General features: G+C 40.6%; 2 protein-coding genes across 2 annotated transcripts; both read left to right on the top strand.

The window, feature by feature from the left end:
• Positions 1-9,142: 9,142 nt before the first annotated feature.
• On the top strand, positions 9,143-14,913 carry LOC311208470 (sulfotransferase 6B1-like; the record flags this gene model as incomplete). Its single annotated transcript, XM_084285232.1, has 7 exons — positions 9,143-9,381; positions 10,816-10,952; positions 11,620-11,709; positions 12,350-12,476; positions 13,305-13,399; positions 13,946-14,102; positions 14,783-14,913. The coding sequence occupies exons 1-7, from the start codon at positions 9,180-9,182 to the stop codon at positions 14,911-14,913; spliced, it is 939 nt and encodes a 312-aa protein (XP_084141358.1). The 5' UTR covers positions 9,143-9,179.
• A 2,461-nt stretch (positions 14,914-17,374) lies between these two features.
• Positions 17,375-22,562, top strand: LOC311208469 (sulfotransferase 6B1-like; the record flags this gene model as incomplete). The annotated part of the gene is made up of 7 exons (XM_084285231.1): positions 17,375-17,576; positions 18,663-18,808; positions 19,264-19,353; positions 20,054-20,180; positions 20,600-20,694; positions 21,084-21,240; positions 22,432-22,562. 7 exons carry the CDS (start codon positions 17,375-17,377, stop codon positions 22,560-22,562), a joined length of 948 nt encoding a protein of 315 aa, XP_084141357.1.
• Between the last annotated feature and the right edge of the window lie 1,364 nt (positions 22,563-23,926).

Genomic DNA, 23,926 nt, shown 5'->3' with positions numbered 1-23,926 from the left:
TATTTAGTGATGTTTTCTTGCATACAGGTGAATTTTCTAGCCATTCTGAAAACACTATTCTTAGCATTCCTGTCAAATAAAAGAACAGAGAAATTTAATTTTCTTTTCATAAATATTAACTGACTATTCACAATGTACAATGTTGAAGAATCCAATAGATTTCCTAACTTGAAGGGTTATATAATGACTGTCTTACAACTGGTTTAGCACACATTTTTTTGGACACCTTTATTCTTTTGAAACAGTATGCATCTGACTTGCCTAATTCTGCTGACCTGAGATGGGAAGAGGAAGGGAGCTGGTGATATGGTAATGACTTCTTTCCCCCTCTGAGGCTAAAAGAATGAGATCTTATCCCCCTGCAGCAACAGCAGATATTAGATGACAGCATGACAGGAACTGTCCAGCTATTAAGACCACTGAGTCCTTCTTCAAAGGTGGCATTTGCTTTTGTTTTGAAAAAGATTTGGGAGCTTTTTGAGGGCCCATTGGTTTTCTGGAAAGATTTTCTTTTCTGGCCATGAGTATCTGTAAGCCTTATTCTCCAGACTGTCAGTGCCATCTAATACTGGAGTAACCCTACAGTTACAGCTGTCATGGCAGGAATAAATAAGCAGCTAGTGAAGAGTTTGTGAAGTGCAACTGCTGTCCCCCTGGTGTATTAAGGTGTTCAAAAATCAGACCAGTTAACTTTATTTCACCTGTGTCACAACCCAGGAGTTAGTCTGTGGCTATTTGCTCATCTGTACCCCAAGACTGGGACATCTATTGCATATGTGAAGCAGAGAGCTGTTGACAACCACCTCACCAAGTGATCCCTGCAGACTGGCAGAACTCCTCAGGTTTAAAAAGAAATCCAATTTATTATAATTTAAAAGAGCAAGGAAAAACACTTCCTTGTCATGTAGAAGGATTTATATGATGCTTCCTGAGAAAATAAATACACTGAATAGTGTATCAAAGCATGTGCATTACATCTTGTAGTGTCAATACTGCTTCTTTGGTGCTAGTGACTGGAAGAATTTTTTTTTTTTAAGGAAAAGCATGGTTGGTAAATCGACAAAATGTACAAGAGACAGTTTGCAGCAACCACTTTCAGAATAAGGTTAAAATATGTGTGTTGCAAAGCCTGAGAGATAAATAGAGCTGTTAAAGCAATCAGTTTCTGAACTCTGATCAGGACAGCAGTTGTGTGATATACAGGAGAAAAATCAATGTTGCAGATAAGTGTTATAATATTCATACTACAACTGTCTTTACAGTGATTGCAGTGTATGTCAGATTTTAATGTTAAACATAAGACTTTTGGCATACTAAGAGTGTTCATTTACTGGGTGGCATTTTAATTAATCTCATACAGAGTAATCTAAGGGCTCTGCTTCACAAGATGCTGTCTTAAAGAAATATTATATTTCCCCTTTTATTGTCAAATTCTCTTGGGTCTCTCTAGAAGGCTAAAGGGGTATTTGACACACAGAAACTGTATCAATTCAGGCCACTTCTTAGGAGAATGATTTCTGCATATTTAATCTCTCATCCAACTATGATTCAAATTAATGGATTTTTTTTTTTTCATTGAATTCCTTGGAAATTAAATTAAATCTGTATTAAGTACCGATCAGGAAAAAAAAAGCAACAATCAATCAACAACAACAAGAACAAAAAACAACCTCAACATATCAGACGCATCAGACGCAGATTTGTTTAAAATGTTCTTATCTTTTTATAGACAGTATATCAGACTCGCTCTCCACAGCTTTGGGTAATTTTGATGCATAGCTAGTGCCAATGTTTGCTTGGTAAACTCTGTGCCAGACTTTGTGCTTTTTTTATTTATTTTTCTTAGCAGAAATCTGAACCTTGTTAACACATAAGATGCTAGCTTAAGCCTCCTGTTTTCTTTTCTTTTCTTTTTTTTTTTTTTTTTTTTTTTTTTTTAGCCTGATAAAAATGGTTGTAATAAACCAAACAGCTCATGTTTATATGCACTGTTGTTATTGGTTTAGTCACTATACAGTAAAGCTACAGTTTACAGCTGCCTTTTTTTTTGTTTCACAGGTTACTCACACCTCCCTGACCTGCCTTGCTGTGAAATCCTGTTCTGATTTGAGAGAAGGCACAAGGGGCTGTGAGGAAAACAGTTGGAGAAGGAGGAGGTGAACCTTTAGCCATGGTTTTGCTGGTTTCATCACTGAGTGGTGTCCTTCAGTTACTTACAGGTAAGGGCTTTCTTGATAATGTTGGTAATATTTGCAATCAATGAGGGCTGCTTTACACATTAACCCACTACTGTAAGGAACAGAGTTGGAAAAGATGTTTACCTGACTGACCTGAGTGTGAAAAACTGATGGTTGGAAGTTCCTGCCTCGTTTTGGGTTTTAGTTACTTTTTGTCTCACACGTCTATTCTGAAGACAAAAGTCAAGCTCTATTCTCAAATTTGGAGACTTTCACTTGAGAGCTCCTGGTAATTTAAGGCACCTTGTTATGCCATGTCTGTGGTAGACAGATAACTTTTGTTGGAGGGATGTACCATTGCTCTGGCTGTGGAAGTCTGCTGAGTTGTGGTCGGGGTATTAGCATCTGGTGTCTTTCACAAAAGCTCAGAAGTAACTTCCCAGCTAAACTTCAGTTACTCTTCCAGAAACACAACCTGCCTGAACACAGACTGTTTGCTAAGAGTTGGTACAGCAGGAACCATGGAGCCAGCCTGGGTCTACTGCTGCACCCAGAGCACTAGGAAACGCAACACAAACATCTGGAGAAGCTTTGCATGTAGACATCTCACGTTTTTTTCAGGGCTTGTTAAGTATGACGCTGCCAAAAATATTTATGCTGCTAAGCTTACCCTGGAAGCAGCAGAACAGTATTTATCACACAATGGTGTGTGTGAGCTTTTAACTCTTACTCTTGCACTAATGACCATTAATCTTAATCTGGCTAAAATGAACATAGATAATTGTGAACTGAGTATTTCTAGGGACGAGGTACCCAGATGATTGTTTCCCTCCCTATTTCCTTTCATCAACTCCCTCTCCTATATCTCCATACCCTATGATGATAGGGGGGCATGGACACAGAGACGTATCTTCCTCCATGTCTCAACCTTTCTTCCAGCAGTACACCACAGCCCTCATCCTCTCCAAAACACACAATATGGAGTGTGTTCAGCTCAGTCCTTTGGAGGGAAACAAGAGGAAAAAGAAAGTGGTATAGCATGGACTAGGAGAATAGGATGAGCTACTGCTGGTGCCCAAGTTGGCTTGGTAGCAAGCTATTCAGCATCTGAATTAGCATACAGATTGGCAGTTCATGTTTAAACTTTCTGAAGGATTAATTTTCAGTTCCAAAGATGTCTGAAGGATTAATTTAAAGTGTCATGACTGGGACCAAATTCCATGCAGAAATATGTTCTGAACAAATCAGAGAAAAACACTCCACAGTTCATTTTGCATGCCTTTCCAATTCTAATACTACAATATTTGAATAAAACTAAATGTCTTTGATGTTACATGAAAAAAACAAAACAAAACAAAACAAACAATTAAAATATGATCTTCAGGCAAAGAATTTTTATCTCTGTCAAAATACACAATTTTGACTACATGTTTAAGACCTAAATTGCTCCCACAGGGATATATCCACTTAATCTCATATGTTCTACTGAGCAATTTATGTTTGCTTTAATATCCTGATTTGTATATTAGAATTCATAAACTGAAAATTAAAACTGTGATTTTTTTTTTTTAAGGATTGTTTTTGTGTGCATCTGAATAACCTGTTTCAATATACATCTTTAATCAGCTTTATTTCACTTCTATTACTTCTGCATTATATATTTGGCTTCATTTGTATTGCCACATTACACTTTGTTTGTATGACATAATTCGTTCTGTACTAAAGTTTCCAGAAATTTGACTACTTCATAGGCGTAGACCATAGTGGGATTTATAAAAGGTTTGCAGGAAGTAGGATATTTAGCGTATTACCCAAAATAAGAAAGTCCTCCAAAACATCAGGTAATGTTCTGTAAGTCTTTGATATTCTTCTTTATCCCCTTTTGCCCACTTCTTCCCCTTGTTCTCTTACTTTTAATGTCAAGTTGTATGGATAGACAAGGATGTAATGAGTTACTTTTGTGTGTGTGTGTGTGTGTTTGTGTGTGAATCAGGTCATTGACTTGACTCTCCCTTCTACACATTTACTTGGTAACAGAGCTGTAGTCGGAGTTCTCCTGCTTTTCATTGTTTACTTATGTATTTTAAGTTAATTTCACCAATATCAATGGGAAAGATCAGACAAAACAGAGTAAACCTCTTCTGGTGATGGTTTGTGGACTCTGTTAACATACATCTTTTATATTTAGATTAGTGTAGAAAGATGATTTCTCCAGAATTGTGTGTCCTGAGATGTTCTTTCTTCTTACCTAGTGGAGTATTAACAGGATGGAGGGAATAGTTAACCTTTGCATCTGTACTTTGGCAACTAGCCCATGCATTAATAAAGATGATGAAAGCTGTGGAAAATTGCTTATTTCCTACCTTGTTCCAGAGAAGGGATTAGAGAGTGGAAACTCTCCAGAGACAGCAAAGCTGAGGCTGAAAAAAAGCTGTGAGAGGAAAGCTTAAAAGAGACACATGGGAAAGTTTGGCTAGGGGAAAGATAGGTCTGGGTATACTTTTGTAGACTAGGAACTATTGTCTAACCTGGTGGTGAGACCAGCTTTGCTCTGTTGAGGAAAGGTAACTGTCACAAAGAAGACTACAATTCAGGAAGAAAACAAAAGATGAAGGTGGATCCTAGATAATTTTACAGATAACACCCCAGCTCAAACAGCTTTGTAGAGTACTGAAGAAAACAAACCTGGATCCTGTACTGAGGATTAATTCTTTTTCATCTCTGTTTCAGTATTTTCCTGTATTTTTAAGTAAATAGCGATAGTGTCATGCAGTCTGGTAAATAGCCTGTTTTGTGTCTGTTCACACGTGTCTTGTATTCCTGAGGAGTGATACAGTTACCCAAAATATCCAGCCGGTTCATGTTTTGGGAGAATATAGGTGTAAACTGTTGACAAGATCAAGAATTCAGCAAAAGGGTTCACATGGACATACCACTGACCCATAATTCCTAGATTTTAAAAGAGAGGGTATGGCGAACATGCATCTGGAGATGAAGAATGTTTCTGGAATCCCATAAAACTGTAAGGCATTATAATCTTTCGAATCACCAGAACTGATAAATATTGAGATAAGGAGATTTATACAAATTTCATAAGCTAATTTTTATCTAATTCTACAACTAATACATAGAAGATTATTAGGGGATTAACAGAATAGCACATGTACATAGCATCAAAAATATCATGCAGTTGCTAGAATAAGATACTACACCCAGTACACCCAGGTAAAAATGCCTTTGGGGACCCTGCTCTTTTGCTACTGCGTTTGAGTGGACATGTAGAGCTGTGCATTTTTCTTCATGGTAGTTCACCAGACCTTCAAGGCACACTGACTAATATGCACTTTCAGCCAGGACTGGATGTCTGGAGATTTTGCATCTAGAAGTGCAGTTGAGTAAGGATGGCTGATTTTAAAAGGAAATGTTATCTGTTTTACTGAATGAGTAAAAAGTGGTTTATTCTTGTGGTAGTCTCAACAATCAGCTTATCAGAAGGCACGCAGCACTCTGCAATCTTACTGTTAGAGGCACACATGCCTCGAGGTGATTTAACTGGCACATCCGTCTTGGCCTTTGCTAGCATTCAGACCCACGCTCATGCACCCGCACTTGCTCCAGGTGCATAAAGGCTCTGAGCCCTGGTCCCAGCTCAGGGGCTGGTACTTGGTGCCACTTGGGTCTCCCCAGTTGCTGGCACCCATGCACATGGGTGCTCTGGCTCATGGTCCCAGCCCACTTAATTTGGATGCACTCAATCCAGATGCTGGCGCTCAGACACAGATGCCTTCCCACACAGGATCTGACCCCTGCTGCTGGCGCTCAGATTGCCCTATACACACGTACACATTTAATAGAGTCCCTTGCCCAGACAAAAAGATGGAAAGGAAATTAATTAGAAGACAGGACATACTGTGATGGTCAGGTGCAGGGCAAAGCAGACAAGCATTCTGACCAGCCAACAATTTACATGTAGCTGTCCCTTTTTTATCACTCATCCCTCTATTTTCCCTCACTGTTCCTCCCCAAACTGCCTAAATCCCTCCCTTTCCCTACCTTTGGTCCCCTGATGAATCCTGTCCAATGATGAAACCTTCTTCCCTCACAATCCTTAACGTGCCTATGTCCCCAGGCAGCAGCCCACCCAGCACCATATGAGCCCTGGATTTGGACTGCCTTTGTGTGCTTCTCTGTGCTTGTGGTGGTGATGAGCTGATGGCTGCTCTCATGGCCCTGGGAGTAGCTCAGCAGGACATTATTTGGGCTGCCCACCCCTGCCTGCCATTGTCTCTGTGCTTCTTTGTGGACAGGCAGACAAGCTTTTACCACGTAACCTAACACATCCTACCACCCCAGTCGCTGTTTGGAGACTTTGACTCCCCTCAGATCTGGCACACACTGGATTATTCAAATGAAAAAAAATGACACAAATGGTGTTTCCATCGTAGAGCAAATTCTACTTGGGGCCCAAATTTTCATGGACTGATTTATAGGATCCCAGGAAACGTTCCCCTCTTGAGCTCTTGATTTTTTTTTTTTTTTTTTTTGTCATATTGATGGTCAGAAGGAGTTTAGGGGGGTACCTTCATAAGTGGACCAAGATCCCTTTTAGGTCATTTTGGAAGGCTGATTTACTGAAGCCTTTTCTAGAGTCTGAATGAGATAAATGCAGATCACAGGAACAGTTATGGAAACCCACCTCTTCTTACCTACCAACAGAGAGCACATTCCCTTAAGTTTTGAGGGTATGTTTGGGGATTGTGTTGTTGTTTCATTTAACAGGCAATGGCTCTGCACAAGCAGATCAGCTCATTGGGTAACTGTCAGCTGGTAGAGTCCTGTAGCTATCACAGCAAAGGTCACCAGACTCTTTCTGCAAAACTCCACAATCAGGAAAGACCAAGTCTGATATCTATGGGAAGTCAGAAACCTTTAGAGGCACAGTGGTGGTTTAAACAACAAACACCATTAATCTGGAGATTACCAAATCCTTTAATCTGTTTTTAATCTCCATGTTTTTAAAGCTGCTTTTTAGAAACTTTAAACCAACTAATGTTTTCCGTCAGTCTCCTGTTTCAGCATTTGGCAGGATCAGAGTCTTTCTTATGCAAGACGTACCGTGTGAGGTTTATCCCCCCTCTCCCAGCTACAGTGTCCTGGCAGATGGCTGTATCAAAGGCTCACATTACGAAATCTCGATCCTTTTTTTTTTTTTTTTTCTCACTCAAGAAATTTAATTCCCTTCCAAATCCCTCCTTATGACTTAAGTCTTCTAATTGGTTTTTCTTCAGTAATACTGTTTTTTAATTATTTTTTTTTTTTTTGGGGGGTGCTCAGTTCCTAAGTATAATACATGCCTCCAATGAATAAGTGCCCTGACTGCCTCCTCTGGCAAATATACACCAGAAATCCAATGGTTTTTCACTCTCAAATTTTCTCCGGACTGTTCTGCAAAGATTGAAGTATGGGAATGAATTATGTGCTTCTATTATGAAAGCCCCAGCTAAAGGAAAAAAAAATAAGGCAAGCAGCTTTTGTGCTTTGCTAGAATAGCTGGTTACATGTTAAGAATCAGCAAAGACTCTATTTCATGGTACAGTAATTTCTAGCTAATGTAAGTGAAGCGATGCAGACGGTTCCAATTGGATGTGCTTTGGTGCAAGCTCTGATTCAGGAAATGGACTGAGCAGGAGTCATGTGGTGTCCACTTGGTTCAGCTGATGCCTGCTCACAGGTAGTCTTGTATACATGCATACTGACAAATTTTTACAGAAAAGAAGAGATGAAGGTAAAAGCAAAAGATTTCCGTAGACTGAACAATATTTGCATCAAAATGCAAGAGCTGTAGGGCCAGATGATCCTGTGAGTGCTGCAGGGTGCCTCAGTGCCTGGGTGTGAATTCACCAGGGCAAGCAACTGGCAGAAGCATACAGGTGTGCCATCGGTGGACCTCCTGATCGAGCTGCCCAATAGGCAGCTTTCAAAGATGGAGATGGGAAAGAATGGCATTTAGACACTTGGCACAATTTATTTTTTATTTTATTTTTATTTTTTTGGGGGGAGAATGGGGAACTATTTTCTACTTCCTCTCTGCCTCGTGATCCATCCTCTTGTCAAAGATGTTAATGTTAAACCTGGGCATTACTTTAATTTTTGTACTGAGATCAGTGCAGTCTGAAGTTCATAAATTAAAGTCTGTTATAAATAATAATCATTATAACTGAGGCTATATTTTTACTAAGTCAGTGATCATTGATCAGCTGTTAAGCAATGATTGAGCTCATTAAGGGAAGAACATGTAAAAGTAGTCATTTTCATGTAACCATCAGAGAGCCAGACCTTTCTGTTGCAATCCAAACAGAGAAGAACAATGATCAAAGAGCATGTTGGTCCTTCTGCCCTCCTGGGCACCAGCTGGAGGGAGAAGTTGTCCACCATTACAGGACAGCCACTAATGCACTAAACACTCTCCCAGTCCCAGTGCATTTTATCACACTTTTGTTTGGGAAAAAAAAAAGGAGTTATATAAGAAAATATCCCAGCAGAATGAATGCTGAAAAGAGCAGAACAGCCACAAGGAATGTGTTTATGCCAGTTAAACCCTAGCCTGTAATCATGTCCTTCTTCTATCTTGATGTACTTTGTTTATAAATTCTGTGCTGTGATTATTTGCATATTTTTGGCATATGATGTTTTTGAGTTAGATAAACCCTTTAACCCAGGATGCAATTACATTTGCTTGTTTTTCTTGTTCAATTACATCCATATTCTGTTGATATCAAAGGGTTCAAGTGACTTAAGGTCTTTGTCTGCAGTTAAGTTGTTTTTTTTTTTTTTTTCAGTTTCAAAAAGAGTAGTTAATTATTGCTTACAAGGTCCACCCCCCCCCCACCTCCTCCTCCCCAAAACCCAAAAAAGTAAGAGCCCTATTAAAAGGCACACTGTGGCTCTCTTTCCATGTAGCATTTCTCACTGTGACGGCGCCTGTGTGTGAGGCAGAGAAGAATGGAAAAGCCCAGGAAGAAATTTATTGATGTGGTAGATAAGGCAATGGTTGCTGCTAACACAATGGATCATGATGAACTGCTTTTTTCTTACAAGGGGATTCTCTACCCTGTTACTGTTTGCAGTCCTGAAGTGTTTAAAGCTATGGAGTCCCTTGAAGCCAGAAGTGATGATGTCATTTTAGCAGGATACCCTAAATCTGGTGAATATAACTTGCTTTCTTTGTAAATGAATTTGTGTGATATCAAATAAGTAGATTCTATTTACAATTTTTAGAGAAAAAAGAAAAGGTAGAACATTTTTTTTTCTAAAAAAAACAAAACAAAACAAAACACAACAAAGCTAGTTATGAGGACATTATATAGGAATTTTGCAAATGACTGACAGACACCTGATTTTCTTAGCTATAGTGTGTAAAGCTTTTGTTATCTTTAATTTTTGTAGTTATGAATTTATATGCACAAACTGAAAAGAAGAAAAATGTAATTCTCAAACTGGAGGCAACTAGATTTCCTGATGTTGCAGGATCTGCTCTTGCAGTTATGTTTGTAAAGACAGTAGCTTTGTATTTCTACACAGAGTGAACCCATTGGTGCCTTCACATGCAGTGCTGCATATATATATATATATATATATTTTTTTTTTCCTCATAAATGTATAGAATATCTAAAATCCATGATTACCAAAAATTATTTTGCAACACTTGGCAGTGGCCACATGGATTTTTATTGGGAGATCGAGAGCAGTTCTTTTCTGGGGTTGCTAGTTTACCCTACATCTTTGCTGCATCTCCCTGAAAGCACTCTACGCTGGCTCTTGGATGTGTTACATATCCATTTTAATATAGCTATTTTTCTCCTTCAGCAATAGGATTCACAGTGCCTTACAGCAGATAGCCAGAGCTGACAGGTTTATAAAGTTTTTGCTATTTTTTTAGCATGTTTTCTGTTTGAAGAAATGTTGTACACTAAAATGCAGTTCTTAAACTCTAATGACAAAGACATAGGAACCCAGTGTCCACAGGTCAGGAAAAGGTAAACTAAACATGAGAGTTCTCTACGGGTTCTCTTTTACATTGTGAAAAAAATATATCATATATATATATATATGAAACGTTTCAGTCTTTTTTTTTATATACTACATATTGGTAAAGAAAACGAGCATACAAAGCAGAAATTTTGGATCTAGTACTGCAACTATGCTAAAGTTCTGTGACCTGTCCTTCCACCCAAGATAATCCTGTGCAGCACATCAGGAAACATTTGTAATTTACTAGGTTTTGAGGTACAGGTTCACCACCCTTGTAACTCCATTGTTCCCACTTGTAACAATTAAAAATTATTACATTAATGCATGTTTAGTGCATGCAGTGGTTTTTCTCCTTAATTAGTTATTTTACAATTTACAAGTTAATTTATGATGTATTTAGCCATCTAAGTTGGAGAAGTGTAACCTTCAAAGGCGCAAAGGTAGGGCCCTGAGAGGTGATTGTCCAGACAGTCAGCTGTGATATTGTATCACAAGAAAGACCAGGCAACTCACCTGCTAGCACTACCTACCTCCTGGATGCTGGCAGATCCATTTCCGCTTTTTATCTCAAGGCTTTACAAGCAATTCTGTATTTTTCCCCTTCCAGGTACAAACTGGGTGGGTCAGATCTTAAGTGATCTGGTAGCCACATTTGGAAAGAAAACGCAGTATGAAGAAAGTGTTAATGATGAAGACCTAGAAGAATTCCCCTACCTTGAAGTTGGAGATGCTGGGAAATTTGAGGTGGGCACAGAATACTTATTAAAATTGTAAAAATTTGGTGCTTCAAACACTGTATATATGGCATGTGAAATACTCGATGTGAAAGAACTCTTCCATGTCTCTGTAGGCTGCATCTGGCCAGGCTGAAACTCATTTATGTTGCAAAATGCTGAGGGATAAAGGGACACTCTACAGGGCCTGAGAGGAGCACATACTCATTAGAAATACAAGCACTACAGAAATTCGGCGTAGCATTTTCTGTATTTATGAAGAGTTTCATGAAAAGTTAAATATTGAAATAATGACTTTTGTCTTTTCTACTACCTCTTTTTTATCCCCCTTTCTCTCTTGGGATCATTCAGCTTTCCCATGCTCCCAGTTAGATTCTGGATATTACCTTTCAGTTTCATACCTTGTCTACCAGAACATATTAAATTCATTATCACTAAAGAGAATTAGTAATGGCTAATCTTCCTTCCAAATGTTCATTCTCAGGGGCTTTTGAAGATTATTGCTACTCAGGGTAGTCTGCTAAAATCCCAGGATAACACTCATAAAGCATAAGTGTTTCTGATCAGCCAAAAACTGTTGATAAATTTAGCAAATTAATGTTTTATCACAGGCCAATGGAACAGAATACTTGTAGTAATTGAACTGTCTACTTTCCTCCTTCCAATTCTTAATAAAGCGAATGAACAAGTTACCTTCTCGAAGAGTTATATTTACTCATCTCCTTCCTGACAATCTTCCCAGGTCTATCTTCAAAAGTAAAGCCAAGGTGGGTGATGATTTGAATGTTTTGTAAGCAAACACTCCTACAAATGCTTTTGAAAGCCAATTTAGTGCTTTTAGGCCTAATTTCAAAATCATTCTTATACTTACATAGTGTTTAGCCTGGCCATTTTTACTTAACTGATAGCTACCATTTATCTCAGTAAGTCTCAGTTCATCCTTACTGACACATTTGTTTCAGTATCCACAAGGCAGGTGTGGGGGAAAACAAAACCTCCAGCAGTAAAAAAATGTATTTGTACACAACTTCCTATGGAAGGCTTTCCACAATGTTGTTACAAATGTGTTAAGTTCTGGAGAGAATATGTATTTGTGTGATTTTTTCCTCTCTATCTAAATGATGAATAATACTCGTATTGGGCAAATCATACTTAGATTCTGCATAATTAATTTGATTAATCTGGAAAAGATACTTTGATAACTATAGGCAATCATATTCACAAGGTACTGAAGTGAAGTAAAATACTTCACTTACTGGATTTAGAAAAGAATTGTTACTACTGCAAATAGCGTATGACATACTAGAAATTCCCCAGACTGCAGTTCTAAAGAAGAGTATTGTTTTTTTTTTTCATACTATGGTTTGCTATTTTTCACTGTAGAAATAAAATATTTTTATTTTGTAGATATTGCTGTTGATTCGCAATCCAAAAGACGTGGCTACATCTTTTTATCATTTTTCCAATGGCATGTCTCTTCTTCCTTCTTATGAGACCTGGGATGATTTCTTCATAGCTTTCATGACAGAGAAAAGTACAGTATATTCTTTTATGTTAATTATTCAATGTTTTGACTTTGTATAAAAACCTTGCATTTTGTAAATCAGATTCACTTGCATTTTTTTAGTTTACAGCAAACAGAGCAGTGATTAAGGAAAGAAAGCGAGAAATTTGAAGTGAATTTTACAGTATTTGTCTTACTGACTGAAGACAGATATTCATCAGAACTGCACTTACACAAACTGCTTTAATTTGCACAAACTGTTATTTTTGCTGGAAGAAGGAGTTCCTCCTTATCTTGCTCTTGGATCCCCTTTACCCCTCCTCCTCTCCACTGTCCATTATCCTGTGCTCACACAGACATCTGACCAGCTTGCCAAACTGGCCAAAAAAAAAAATAATAATCCCACTAGTTTAAAACTACATAAATTCTCCAGTTTTTGTGTTGCACAGAAATGCACAGAAATTTTGTTGCACAGAAATGGAAAGAAGCAGACAAGGTAGGATTTGCTTAAAACTAGCCACACTAGAGAGGAGCGTTTCTGTGGAGGTGTTTGCAGAGGTTCTGAGCCAGACCCCCAGCTCCCTTGCTGGCCCTGGTGTGAAGGCAGATCCTTCAGAGCCACACTGGACTAGCTTTGGTCCAGAGACTATGACAGAGATCGGAACAATCTGGAGCAAAACCCCATAGATCCCATAAAGAGGGATTTATGGGGTTTATCCCAGAAGGGGGTAAACTCAGGCATAAACATAATGGCTACGGTGGAAGGATCCACCCAAGGACAAAAAATTGTTTAATATCATAAGGAGCTTGTCTAATATTATTTTATTCTTCATCTTAGGATTATTTTGTTTTATTTAGTGCCCTGGGGATCCTATTTTAATTATCTTTCTGAATGGAACAAGTATGCTGCTGATGAAAATGTTATGACAATAACTTACGAAGAACTAAAAGAGGTGAGGTTACCTCTTGAGGTAACAAGTATTTTATACTTCAAAGAACAATTGTTCCTAATCAATAAACCATTATATTCATATAGTGTATTCAAACTGCATGATACATACAGTATGAAAAAGATTATTGTTTTAGGAATAGGGTAAAATGAAATTCCAGATTAAAAACTTTTTAATATATATTTGTGTGCACGTGAACATGATTCTTATTTTCTCTTTAGCTGCAGCATCAGCCCAAATCATTGTAAATCAAAATCCTCAGTAATTATTTTTTTTGGAGCCGTTATAGCTCCAAATGGTGTAGATTTGTCTCAACTGTAAATTATACACAGCCTTCTGTAATCTATAAGAATACAGCTCATATCTTATCTGAAACAGTAATGGAGAATAAAAACACTAGACACCATTCCAGTCTTGATGAACTCTGAATACTCTATACATGTATATGCAGCTAACAGAGGCATGCAGGGCCATGAAAACATCTTGAAAAAAAAGAAAGCAATGTAATCTGTTTGAATGTCATGTGGTATGTTGCCTTCCTCTTTTCAGAATCGGGCCCTGGGAGTGAAAAATATCGCTGCTTTCTTTGGCATTTCTCTGACTGAGGAAGAGCTTCAGGGTGTGGTGGAGAGGAGCAGCTTCCAGTCCATGAAGGAGAACTCGCTGAAGACCCACGGGGCGCTGGGCAGCATTCTCTTTCGCAAAGGTAGGGAGCTCCAAGAGGCCCAGAGGCAGAAACATCATGCTGTCAAGAACTAGTCAAGGAGCATTCGTGAGGAAGGGACTGCAGCCATCATGGGAGAAGCAACAGCACACAGCAAATTTTAGAGGCCCACAGATGACTGGCAGGAAGGAGTAGTCATGTGTCTGAATTACTTTCCCTCTATGGGCCAAGAGTCTTCCTCACTGAGTCTTCTTCAGCCACCAGATGCTTACCTGGGGAGGGCAGGCGTTTTAAAAGAAAGGGGCCAAAACTCAGCCTAAATTTTTGGGAGAGTGTAAGTGCCCTGAAAGGGCCACTGTCAACCCCTTGTTCATGCTAACAAGTTAGAGAAAAGACAAGGATCCAAGAATCGGTAATAGAGAGAAGCAAGATAGTAGAAGACTACTTTTGTAGTGCAGTGTAGGTGATGCAGATATGAGAGGGCTAACCTGGTTGTCAGAATCTATTTCTACATTTGACATTAAAGGTGTCACTGGATAAAATCAGAAGCTGACAAGGGAGCACAAGCCCAGTTCTGCCTCCAGACAGATGATTTTTAATCAGTCCTTCCTGATCTTCCATTTTGTCAGTCATAATTGACTCTGGAGTAAAGAGCTGCAGAAAAATAGGACCTTATGCTGTTTTTTCTTTTTTTCTCCAATAATTTCTTTGCTTCTTTGAAGGTGGTGTAAGTGACTGGAAGAGTCTTTTCAATGAAGATCAGAATGAGAAAATGGACAAAGCATTTGAAGAACATATAGCAGGAACTAAACTGGGGATGAAGTTGAAGTATGACGTGTACTGCAAAGCCTGAAGAGAGATTAAACGTGGTTATAGGAAGAGCTTTCCACTGCATTTTCAGATCATCTGAATAACATATACTAGAAAGCTGGAATGATCCAAGAATCTTGGAATTATTGTAATAATCACATTAATCACACTGCAGCAGCCTTTACAGCGAGAGTGATGAACAGTTGTTTTGTTGTTGTTCGTTTTTTTCTTTTATATGTTAGTTTATTTTTCTTTTATTGTGAGATCTTTGGTTTGCTTTGGCTACATTTATTTGCTGAATACGATGATAACTGACTATATTCAAATAAACCTGACAGCCTTGTTTCAGTAGCTATCACTGGAAGGAAATGGTCCTTTTGTGTTTCCAGCCAAACAGTCATTCTAGACTATTTGGAAATTATTTAGTATATGGAGATTTTTTTTTTTTCCAAAAATTCCTCAAGTTAGGCAACATCTTCACAATTAAGATCACTAGCAAAATATGGATCTGATGCAACCTTAAGTAATGACAAAGGATATCTTTCCTGTGACCTCAGGACAAACGCGATGAAAGCTAGAAGAAATAGAATGAAGAAGCATGGAGATCAACATTTTTAAGTATTTTAATGTCTTTGAATGCAGAATTTCAATCTGGAATTCAAATTACAGACTGGTATTAACAGCCATGATCCAATCATAGGCACTGGTTTTACATATGATCACAAATAATTATCTCTGTAGAACACAAAAAAAATCTCTATTTTCTTTTTCTCATATATAAATTTGCACTTGCTTCACTGAAACCAATGTTTCTATCTGTATAAAGGTTAGTAAAAAGCAAAATTGTGATGTTAATATTTGTGTAATTCTGGCATCAGACAGGTTCTGAAATTACACCAAAAGAGAAGCAACTTAGATCAACAGATTTATAGCTTCAATGTAGAGATAGCAACTTAAATGGGTTATGTAATGTGATTAAAGTACTGAGAGTAGATTTGAGTTCCTAGAAATCCAAACAACAGTCATAAAATGCATCTAGAGGCAGCAACACTTGCAGGAATTTCCACTTGTTTACATGGCTGTTATGAAACTAATTGCAATAGTTTGTTCAAGGTACAACTTCGTAAACTGGATCAGTACAAAACTGTGAGGACAGTTAAAGCAATATCCTTTAGTGGAGAGGCCTGGATGTATTCAACATTATTTTAACACTCCTGTGGACAAACTAGTATATGTATAGTATATGAATTTAAGTTATTTGATATTTAAGTCTGGGGACCAGAACAGAAATCAGACAGTATTGGGGAAAACGGGGAAACAATTCAAAAGATCATGACAAATTAAGAAGAAGGTTGGAAAACATAAAGTTCAGTAAAGGTAAGTGTGGAAATACAAACAAACCAAAGGCTGAAGTACTTAATGGGGGAAAGCCAGTAAGAGTGAATTGTAAGAAAAGACAAAGTATCACATTCAGCAAGGATTAATTTGGTGAAAGTGCTGGGGTTATAGCAGTAACACTTCAGGTGCTTTTGCTTCATTAGAGATGCTCTGTGGGCCTGTGCATTCAACATGGTAAGGATGTGCGTGAGGGGAAGACAGAGAAGGCAAGCAGCCATGTTGGGCAATGAATGTGGACAATGGGACTTTTTGCAATGATATAACTTGTCGAGATACATATTTCTCCATCTTAGTACTACTTATCTTCTGAAAAGGCAGCAGCCAGAATACCAATAACTCCCCCACTAAGAACGTTTTCACCCAAAGATTAAATTATGGCCAAGTATAGACACAAAAAGAACTAATGTGATACAGGTGAACTTGATTCATGTTAATGCAGAACCTAAGTATTAGAGTTTCACATGAAATCAATGCTTCTGGAGGATATGGTGAAGTAGAAGGTCTTGAATGTGAGTATTCAGTCATGAGAAGTATGGCTTAGATGGTACAAGTCCTTAGTGCTGAATATATTACCTGGAGTGATAATGTTACAATAATGGGCTGAAGATAGCACTGGCACCTGGAACAAAGTTGAACCCTTGGGTATGCATCCATTAGTGAAGTCAATACCAAAGTAGGCTGAGATTCACTGCCCTCATGGTTATGCTGGTTATCTAGTTTGCAAATTGCACTATGTAGCTCAGCAGTTAAAAATATTTAAAGTAGTATCTTACAACACTTATAGGTCTCTCCCTGATTTCATGCAATATTTTGAATACTAGCAGTATTAACTGGAATTGCTGTCCCAATAGCGATGCTTTGCAGAGAACAGACTACTGTTGCTGGTATCAGGCATGGCAGAGAGACTCCATGTCACTACTGTGAGTCTCCCGTCCTGCAGTTTCGAAAGGAGGTAACAGAGTACAAATGGAGTTAATCAGTGACATGTATCTTAATCTCTGAGTGAATGCCCTTTCTGATTTCCTAACACACTGTATAAAGTTCTTCTGCATTGTGGAAAGACAGTCTGTATCTCTGCTTGAAAAAAATTCCACAGGGATACAAGCATGAGCAGAAATAGAGAAAGAGTCATTGAAGCAGTGGAAAGTTGCTTTTCAGAGAATGAAAAGACTTCCCCAGAAGATATGCTGTTTTCTTACAAAGGTATTTTGTACCCTACTGCATTTAGCAGCCCAGAAACTTTGGAAGCTCTGAAATCCCTTGAAATCAGGAGCGACGATGTGATTCTAGCAGGCTATCCTAAAACAGGTGAGTGTTCACTGGATAAATAGTCAAACATGCAATGCTACAATCCAGAAGCATGTGCCTTCATTTAACGCAGCAATAATACCTAAGAAAAGCTTATGGTGACACCATTCTCCATAGGATCATTAAATTAAGTTGTAAGGCATCTCTGGAGGTCTTCTAATCCAACCTCCTTCTCCTCTGTGCCTTTTTTTTTTTTTTTTTTTCTTCCCCAGCCTGAGCAACCCAAGCCTTTCCATGTGTTTCACTTGCTGCAGCTCGCAGTGGTTTCAGGGGCTTTCAGCAGGACCCTCCTCTGATTCTCAAAACTTCTTGTGCTTCAGTGCATGAAGTGCATGCTGTGTGCAAGTGGTGAAATCACCGGTGTTGGATAAAGCACAATAATCACATCCCTTGACTTTCCGAGTACAGTCTTGTTAGTACAGGAAAATATGTTGTTACCCTACTTGCTGCAAGGGTAATACCGGGACTATTTCCTACTAACGAGGGCAGAATAGCAGTGTTTCCACAGATCTACTGCATTGCAGAATGCAAGTAATTCCCATGCATCTAACTGGAGGAAAAAAGAATGCTACCAGGACTCTTAAGTTGTTCCCTTTCACGTGGACATTTTGGATTCCTTCACATTTGTCTCTAATCACTTTGGAGAGATACATTAACAGGTCATATACAGAAAGAGGAGTTGGTGATTCTTATTGCATTGACTTTGAGGGCAGCCTGTAGAGCTGTGCATGGGCAGAAATAGTTTAGACGTGTGAGGGTCCACCTACACGTCCCAGAAGAGGTTAGATGAAAAATGAGAGTTGGTTCTTTGAGCCCAGTGCCTCACATACCAGCTGTGGCAGGTCGCAGAAGCCAAGACAGCTGAGCCTGGTGCAAAGATGCTGTCAGAGTTTGACAGTCTTTTGGTTTGGTTGAAGAACCCTTCTTCAGTCAGTTAAGGGAGCCTAGCTGGGGGCTGGGTATGAGACCAAACTCTGCTTACGAGTAAAAGGCCGAAAACTGAAGCTCCTCTCAGCCAGGCTGAAAGGAAAAGGTGGAGATGTGCAGCCCAGGACAGACGTTCTCCTGGTGTCTTTATCATTTCAGGAACCAACTGGCTTGAAGAAATGGTGAGGGAGCTGGAATCAGCAGATGCTAAATATACAGAAGAAGAAATGAAAGAGAGAATAAATGCTGAAAAGGAGCTACAGATGTTTCCACGTCTAGAGTTTGGAGATCCTGGAATATATGAGGTGGGCAGGGTTTCGAAATATTGGCAATACTCTTGCTACAGGTAGTAACAGTTGAAAGACAATGTTTAATCTCAGGAGCAATAGACGACTTCAGAGTAGTAACAAGTGTTAGGGTCAGTGCAAACAGCATGTCCTATTGCCCCTGGTGTCCCAGTGCAAGGGTCTCAGAACACCAGCCAGTGTTGGAGGCCTGGGGGCTCCAGGCCTGGAGCCAGTTGGTTGGATCTGTAAGACTGTTCTTGTGGGTGTCCTGTCCTCAGACCTGTCTCATGTGAAGTGATGCTCTGTGGCAGAGGCTAGCAGAAGCCTACATGTATGCCGCCAGTGCCTGGGATTTCCCAAGGGATAAGATAACTCTTGTCTGGTCTTACATTTTCCTGTTACCCATGACTCCTGAAAAGGCTCACTTCACTGAATAAGCTACTTCTGTCCTATTTCTCCCACCTGCCTTAAAGAGGATGAAGAAACTGCCTTCCCGAAGAATCATTTCAACCCATCTGCATCCTCATCTCCTGCCCTTCTCCATCCTCCAAGGAAAGGCTAAGGTGAGTCTTCTCTTTGAGTCACACTGCAAAAGCATTTCCACTTCAAGCTAGCTTTCCTCTGCCTGTGTGAGATGTCTTTTTGCACTTTCACCTGTGCTGTTCAATGCATAGGCACATTTCCAAGGGTGAAGAGGCAGAGTGCTGCGTGCTGAAGTTGTGAATAAGCATCCTATCCCAGCAGCAGTAGCTCTGCTGACTCTAATTTCTCTCGGTGGGCTAGTAGCCCCTAAGATCTCAGAAAGATGCTTCCAGATTTTTGTGTCAGAAAACTGAGCATGGCAAGCAGTTACGCTATTTGGATAAGCTTAGAGGCTTGGACTTGCCTCTAAGACCAGTACTTGTCGAAAGCCCAGCAGGGCCTCAGGAGATAAGATGATCATCGATGAGAACTGCTTCAAACAGAAGCATGGGTGCACCCACAGCCTGTTTGTAAATCTTCTGGTCTGTAGCCCTTGAGCTCATTTCTTTGGATTGGTGCTAGTTCACAGCTGTGTCCCAAGGGCATCACTGAAAAGGTATCTCTTTTCACCTTGAAGCTGCCAGCAAGTGGTCTGCCAAGGCTCTGACTTCTTACTAAACCAAAGGAATTAGACTGGCATGTCATTGTCTGGTGGGTGTTTGTGGACTTGTGATGTGTTGAGAAGATGGTGTCTTGCTCAGTCACCATATCACAACCAAATCATGAATATTCCTCCTCCAGGTCCTTGTGCTACTTCGGAACCCCAAAGACACGGCCGTCTCCTATTACCACTTCTACAACAACATGCCAGTGCTGCCATCCTTCGCCTCCTGGGATGAGTACTTTGCAGCTTTCATGAATGGGAAATGTACTTTTCCCTGTGTTTTCTGGGATTTCTTTCCACCTAGAGTGCATATACAGGATTCTGGGCTTGGGAATCTTACCCCAGCATATCTTCCCAAGGCAGTCATGGGCAGACGGGCCCATGTTATGGATGAATAGCGGAGTAACAGAGAACTAGTGTTACTTTTGTCTCTAACTTAGAATGGAGAGATTGTGGCAAAGCCTGAATCTTTCTATTCCCGTAATAGAGCTGATGGTTCAGTGCAACCTAGTGACAAGAACTGCGGGATCCTTCATTGACCTCAGCCGAAACAACAGACATTACCTAGTACCCACTTCACCATTCCGGTGCCATGTTTAGATAGCTGTATGGGCTGACTCCTCTAGTTTGGTAAAGGCTGTTTTCACAGATATCCTGCACAGCTATTCCTCTTTTCTTTGCAGTGGCCTGGGGATCCTACTTTGACCAGTTAGTGGAATGGAACCAATACATTGACCATGAGAAGATCATGATGATAAGCTATGAGGAACTGAAAGAGGTGTGGTACCTCAGCCAGTTCTTCCTTGATGGATGCACTGTGCAACTGTCCTTATATATGTGGGGGCTATGGGGAAGTAGAAACTATTGGGTCAAGCCTGTCTGTCCCTTTAGAAGAGCACGCTTTCCTGAGCTAGTCTCTTTTGCTCCTGGGTTGGCCCATGGGGGCTTAGGAGGAGAGCAGGCTTGTCTATTTGTGGAGGGAGTCTCATCTTACTCAGTTGCTTTTAGGGAGAAGAAAAGGCCTTGAACCGGAGGCCACCACGTATAGGTTCCCGCTCTGTGAGAGACCTTAGAATTCCTTGGTGACATCACTGGATGCTGGCTTTGTAACCTAGCCATGGTGCCCAGTCTTTTGACTTCACCTTTGTGCTGTGTTCCTTTGGCCAGAACCCAATACTGGGAATGAAAAAGATTGCTGCCTTCTTTGAGTTCTCCTTGGATGAGGAAGATTTTCACAGAATTGCCAAGAAGACCAGTTTCCAAGCCATGAAGGAGAAATCCAAGGAAACCCATGGTAAATTTGGGGACATCCTCTTCCGTAAGGGTAAGTCTTTGCAAATGAAAAATCTGCCTTCTAAAGTTGTCTTCTGAGAGTCACTGAGCCATGAGCTTGCTAGGCTTGTTGTGAATGGCAGGTATGGGTGGGGTGTCTTCTGTAGCATCCTGTACAGAAAGCTTCTGCCATTGGTGAGATTTTGGGGCTGTTTGTGAGTAGCATACCGGAGTGCCTCAGCTATCCATGGTCCTCAGCCATTGCTTCCATGTTGCTCTCTTTCCCTGTGGCAATGCTGGTCAATTAGGCAAGTGAGGTGTAGAGGTGGAGGCTAACATTACGTAGGTTACATGTATACCAGCAATTATGCACTAAATCTGCTTGGGCTGGGTGGTTTGTCTTTATGGGTGGCTGCTGGTGTGGCCTTTGCCCAGGAGTTGTGCGATGAGGCTGATGGTTGATCTGGAGGGGAAGAACAGTGGGTTGGTGTGACGTGGAGAAAGGCTGTTTCTGTCTTTGGAGTTGAATTTCAAGTAGGCTTTTTGACATTTCTGACTGCACGTGTCACTTCATACAAATTCTCTTTTGGAGGAGGCGTGCTAACGGGTCTCAGGAACATCATACTCAATGCTGTGTTGGCCTCCTGGGCATCACATTATTATGTCCTCACCAGGAGATGAGAAATAGTCTTAACATGGTTTCTCTCAACAGGTGTGCCAATAGTGGTGATCACTTATAGACCTGGGGCCAGGGCCGGGCTCTTGTAGCTCAGTTGCTCCCCAGTGCTCAGGAGTCTCTGATTTCTGACTGCTGTGGACACGGGCTTGCTTTAGCCCCTTCCCATTCCAACCCCTTGGAGGAAGAAGGATTTAACTGATCTCCTCTCCACCACTCACCCCATTTCCCCATATAACTTGACTTTTCAGAAGGAGGCATTCACAAATGCATATTCCCTTGTGACAAAAACAGGTTCATCTCTTTTCAGTGTAAACTCTGCATGAAACCACCTTGGAAATGCCTCTGGGGAGGGAAGGCGTGCAGGCAGCACCAATTCTCTCTGTGGTCTTGCTCCAGACATTATTTTCTTATCTTTGTGACCTTGCCTCTCCTAGGCAATTAGCCCTCTTAGGGGCATAAAACAGACGCTTCTTGCCTCTGTGTGCAGTGAGTCTGCATCACTGTTGTGTTATCCTCTCTCAGGAATAGCCACCTTCAGTCCTTGTTGCTTCTTGTTGTACACAGGCATTGTTGGAAGTTGGAGAGACCTCTTCTCTAAAGCTCAGAATGAAGAAATGGACCGAAAATTTGAAGACTCCATAGGGAGAACAAAGCTGGCAGCAAAGATTAAATACAATGTGTACTGCAAGGCCTGAAAATGAGCAGAAGAGCAGCAAGTTCTTCCCCAAAAATGATTCTCCAATAGTGGCCGGTCACCATGAGAAAAGAGGAAACCCTCAGAGATTGACCTGGCACCTCTAAACATTTGGGCTGTAATTCTTGGGCTTGTGCTGTGCCTGGAGCCTGGCTGTTGCTTAATACAAGCAAATAAAATGAGCGCATTTCTTCAGTGAGTGCCTGACATCCTTCCAGGAGAGAGATGGTGCATGGGCATCATAGCACCCATCTGGTGGTTTCGTTGTGGCTGCCTCATGGCCTGAGACTGTGAGGGAGGCTTCTGCAGTGCTCATTGGTAAGGGAGAGGAGTCTCCACATAGACCTTCCTTCCAGGACGCAGTGGGCTTGACTTGCATTTGTGGTGTGGGTCTGAACCCACAAATGACTTTGTAGAGAGAGAGCACATGGTGCTAACTGGAAGGGTGTCTATGTTGAGAGTTGTATGGAGGAAGACAGTCCAATGCCATCAGGTTGTGGCCATAAGCAGAGGCCCCAGAGGTGATCCTGTGTGGTACAGGCTCTACATCTTCTTGGGTCTTGAATGCCACAAGCTGTCTCATACACCTTGGCTGGCTTCATACTGAAGTTCCTGGGAGGACCGAAATCCTTTGCATCCTTTGCACTTCCTGTACTTGCTGCTCAGCATGGTAGGCGTTACCTGCTTTTTCTCACTCAGACTTCCCTTACAGACAGGGGCTGATTCTGGAAATCAATTTCTTGCTTATCCCTTACCATCCCTTCATCACATAACCCTGCCTGATAGACTGCTCTGGGCAATGTAAATCCTTCGACATGGAGGTTCCACAGAACTATGGCATCCCCTTTAGTTCACTGAGGCTGACTCCGTGTTAGGTTATGAATAGTCAACAGACTGAAGTTGTTTGATGTGGAGTTAGGAGGGAAGCAGATGTCGAAGGGAAGTTTTGAAAAGATGAGAGGGCTGCAACCCTGAATGGTAACTCTATATTTGCGTTCCTGATACAGCAAAGTGATTACTTGCAAGAAACATTTGCAACTGCTGTAGGAGGGACAGCAGAACAGGGCATAAGCAATCCATGAGGCTCCTGGAATGCACTGATAACTTCTTCATCCAAGTGATACAGGAGACAAGGAGAAGTGCTCTGCTGAGCCTCCTTCTCAGGAACGAGGACGGGCTTATTGGGAATGTGAAGGTCAAATGCTGGCTTGCCTGTGGTGACCAAAAAATGGTGGATTTAAAGATCCTTAGGGCTGTGAGGAGGGGACAAACACTGTGGTAAACAATTTTCACAAACTGTCACGCGTGATTTTTTGAGTTTAAAAATTTTTATGCAAAGCATTGTGGTATAAATGTGTTGTGTTG

This window comes from Netta rufina (genome assembly GCF_964035555.1).
Source record: "Netta rufina genome assembly, chromosome: 3".
NCBI classification, from domain to species: domain Eukaryota; kingdom Metazoa; phylum Chordata; class Aves; order Anseriformes; family Anatidae; genus Netta; species Netta rufina.
This window is presented reverse-complemented; position numbering and strand designations above follow the sequence as displayed.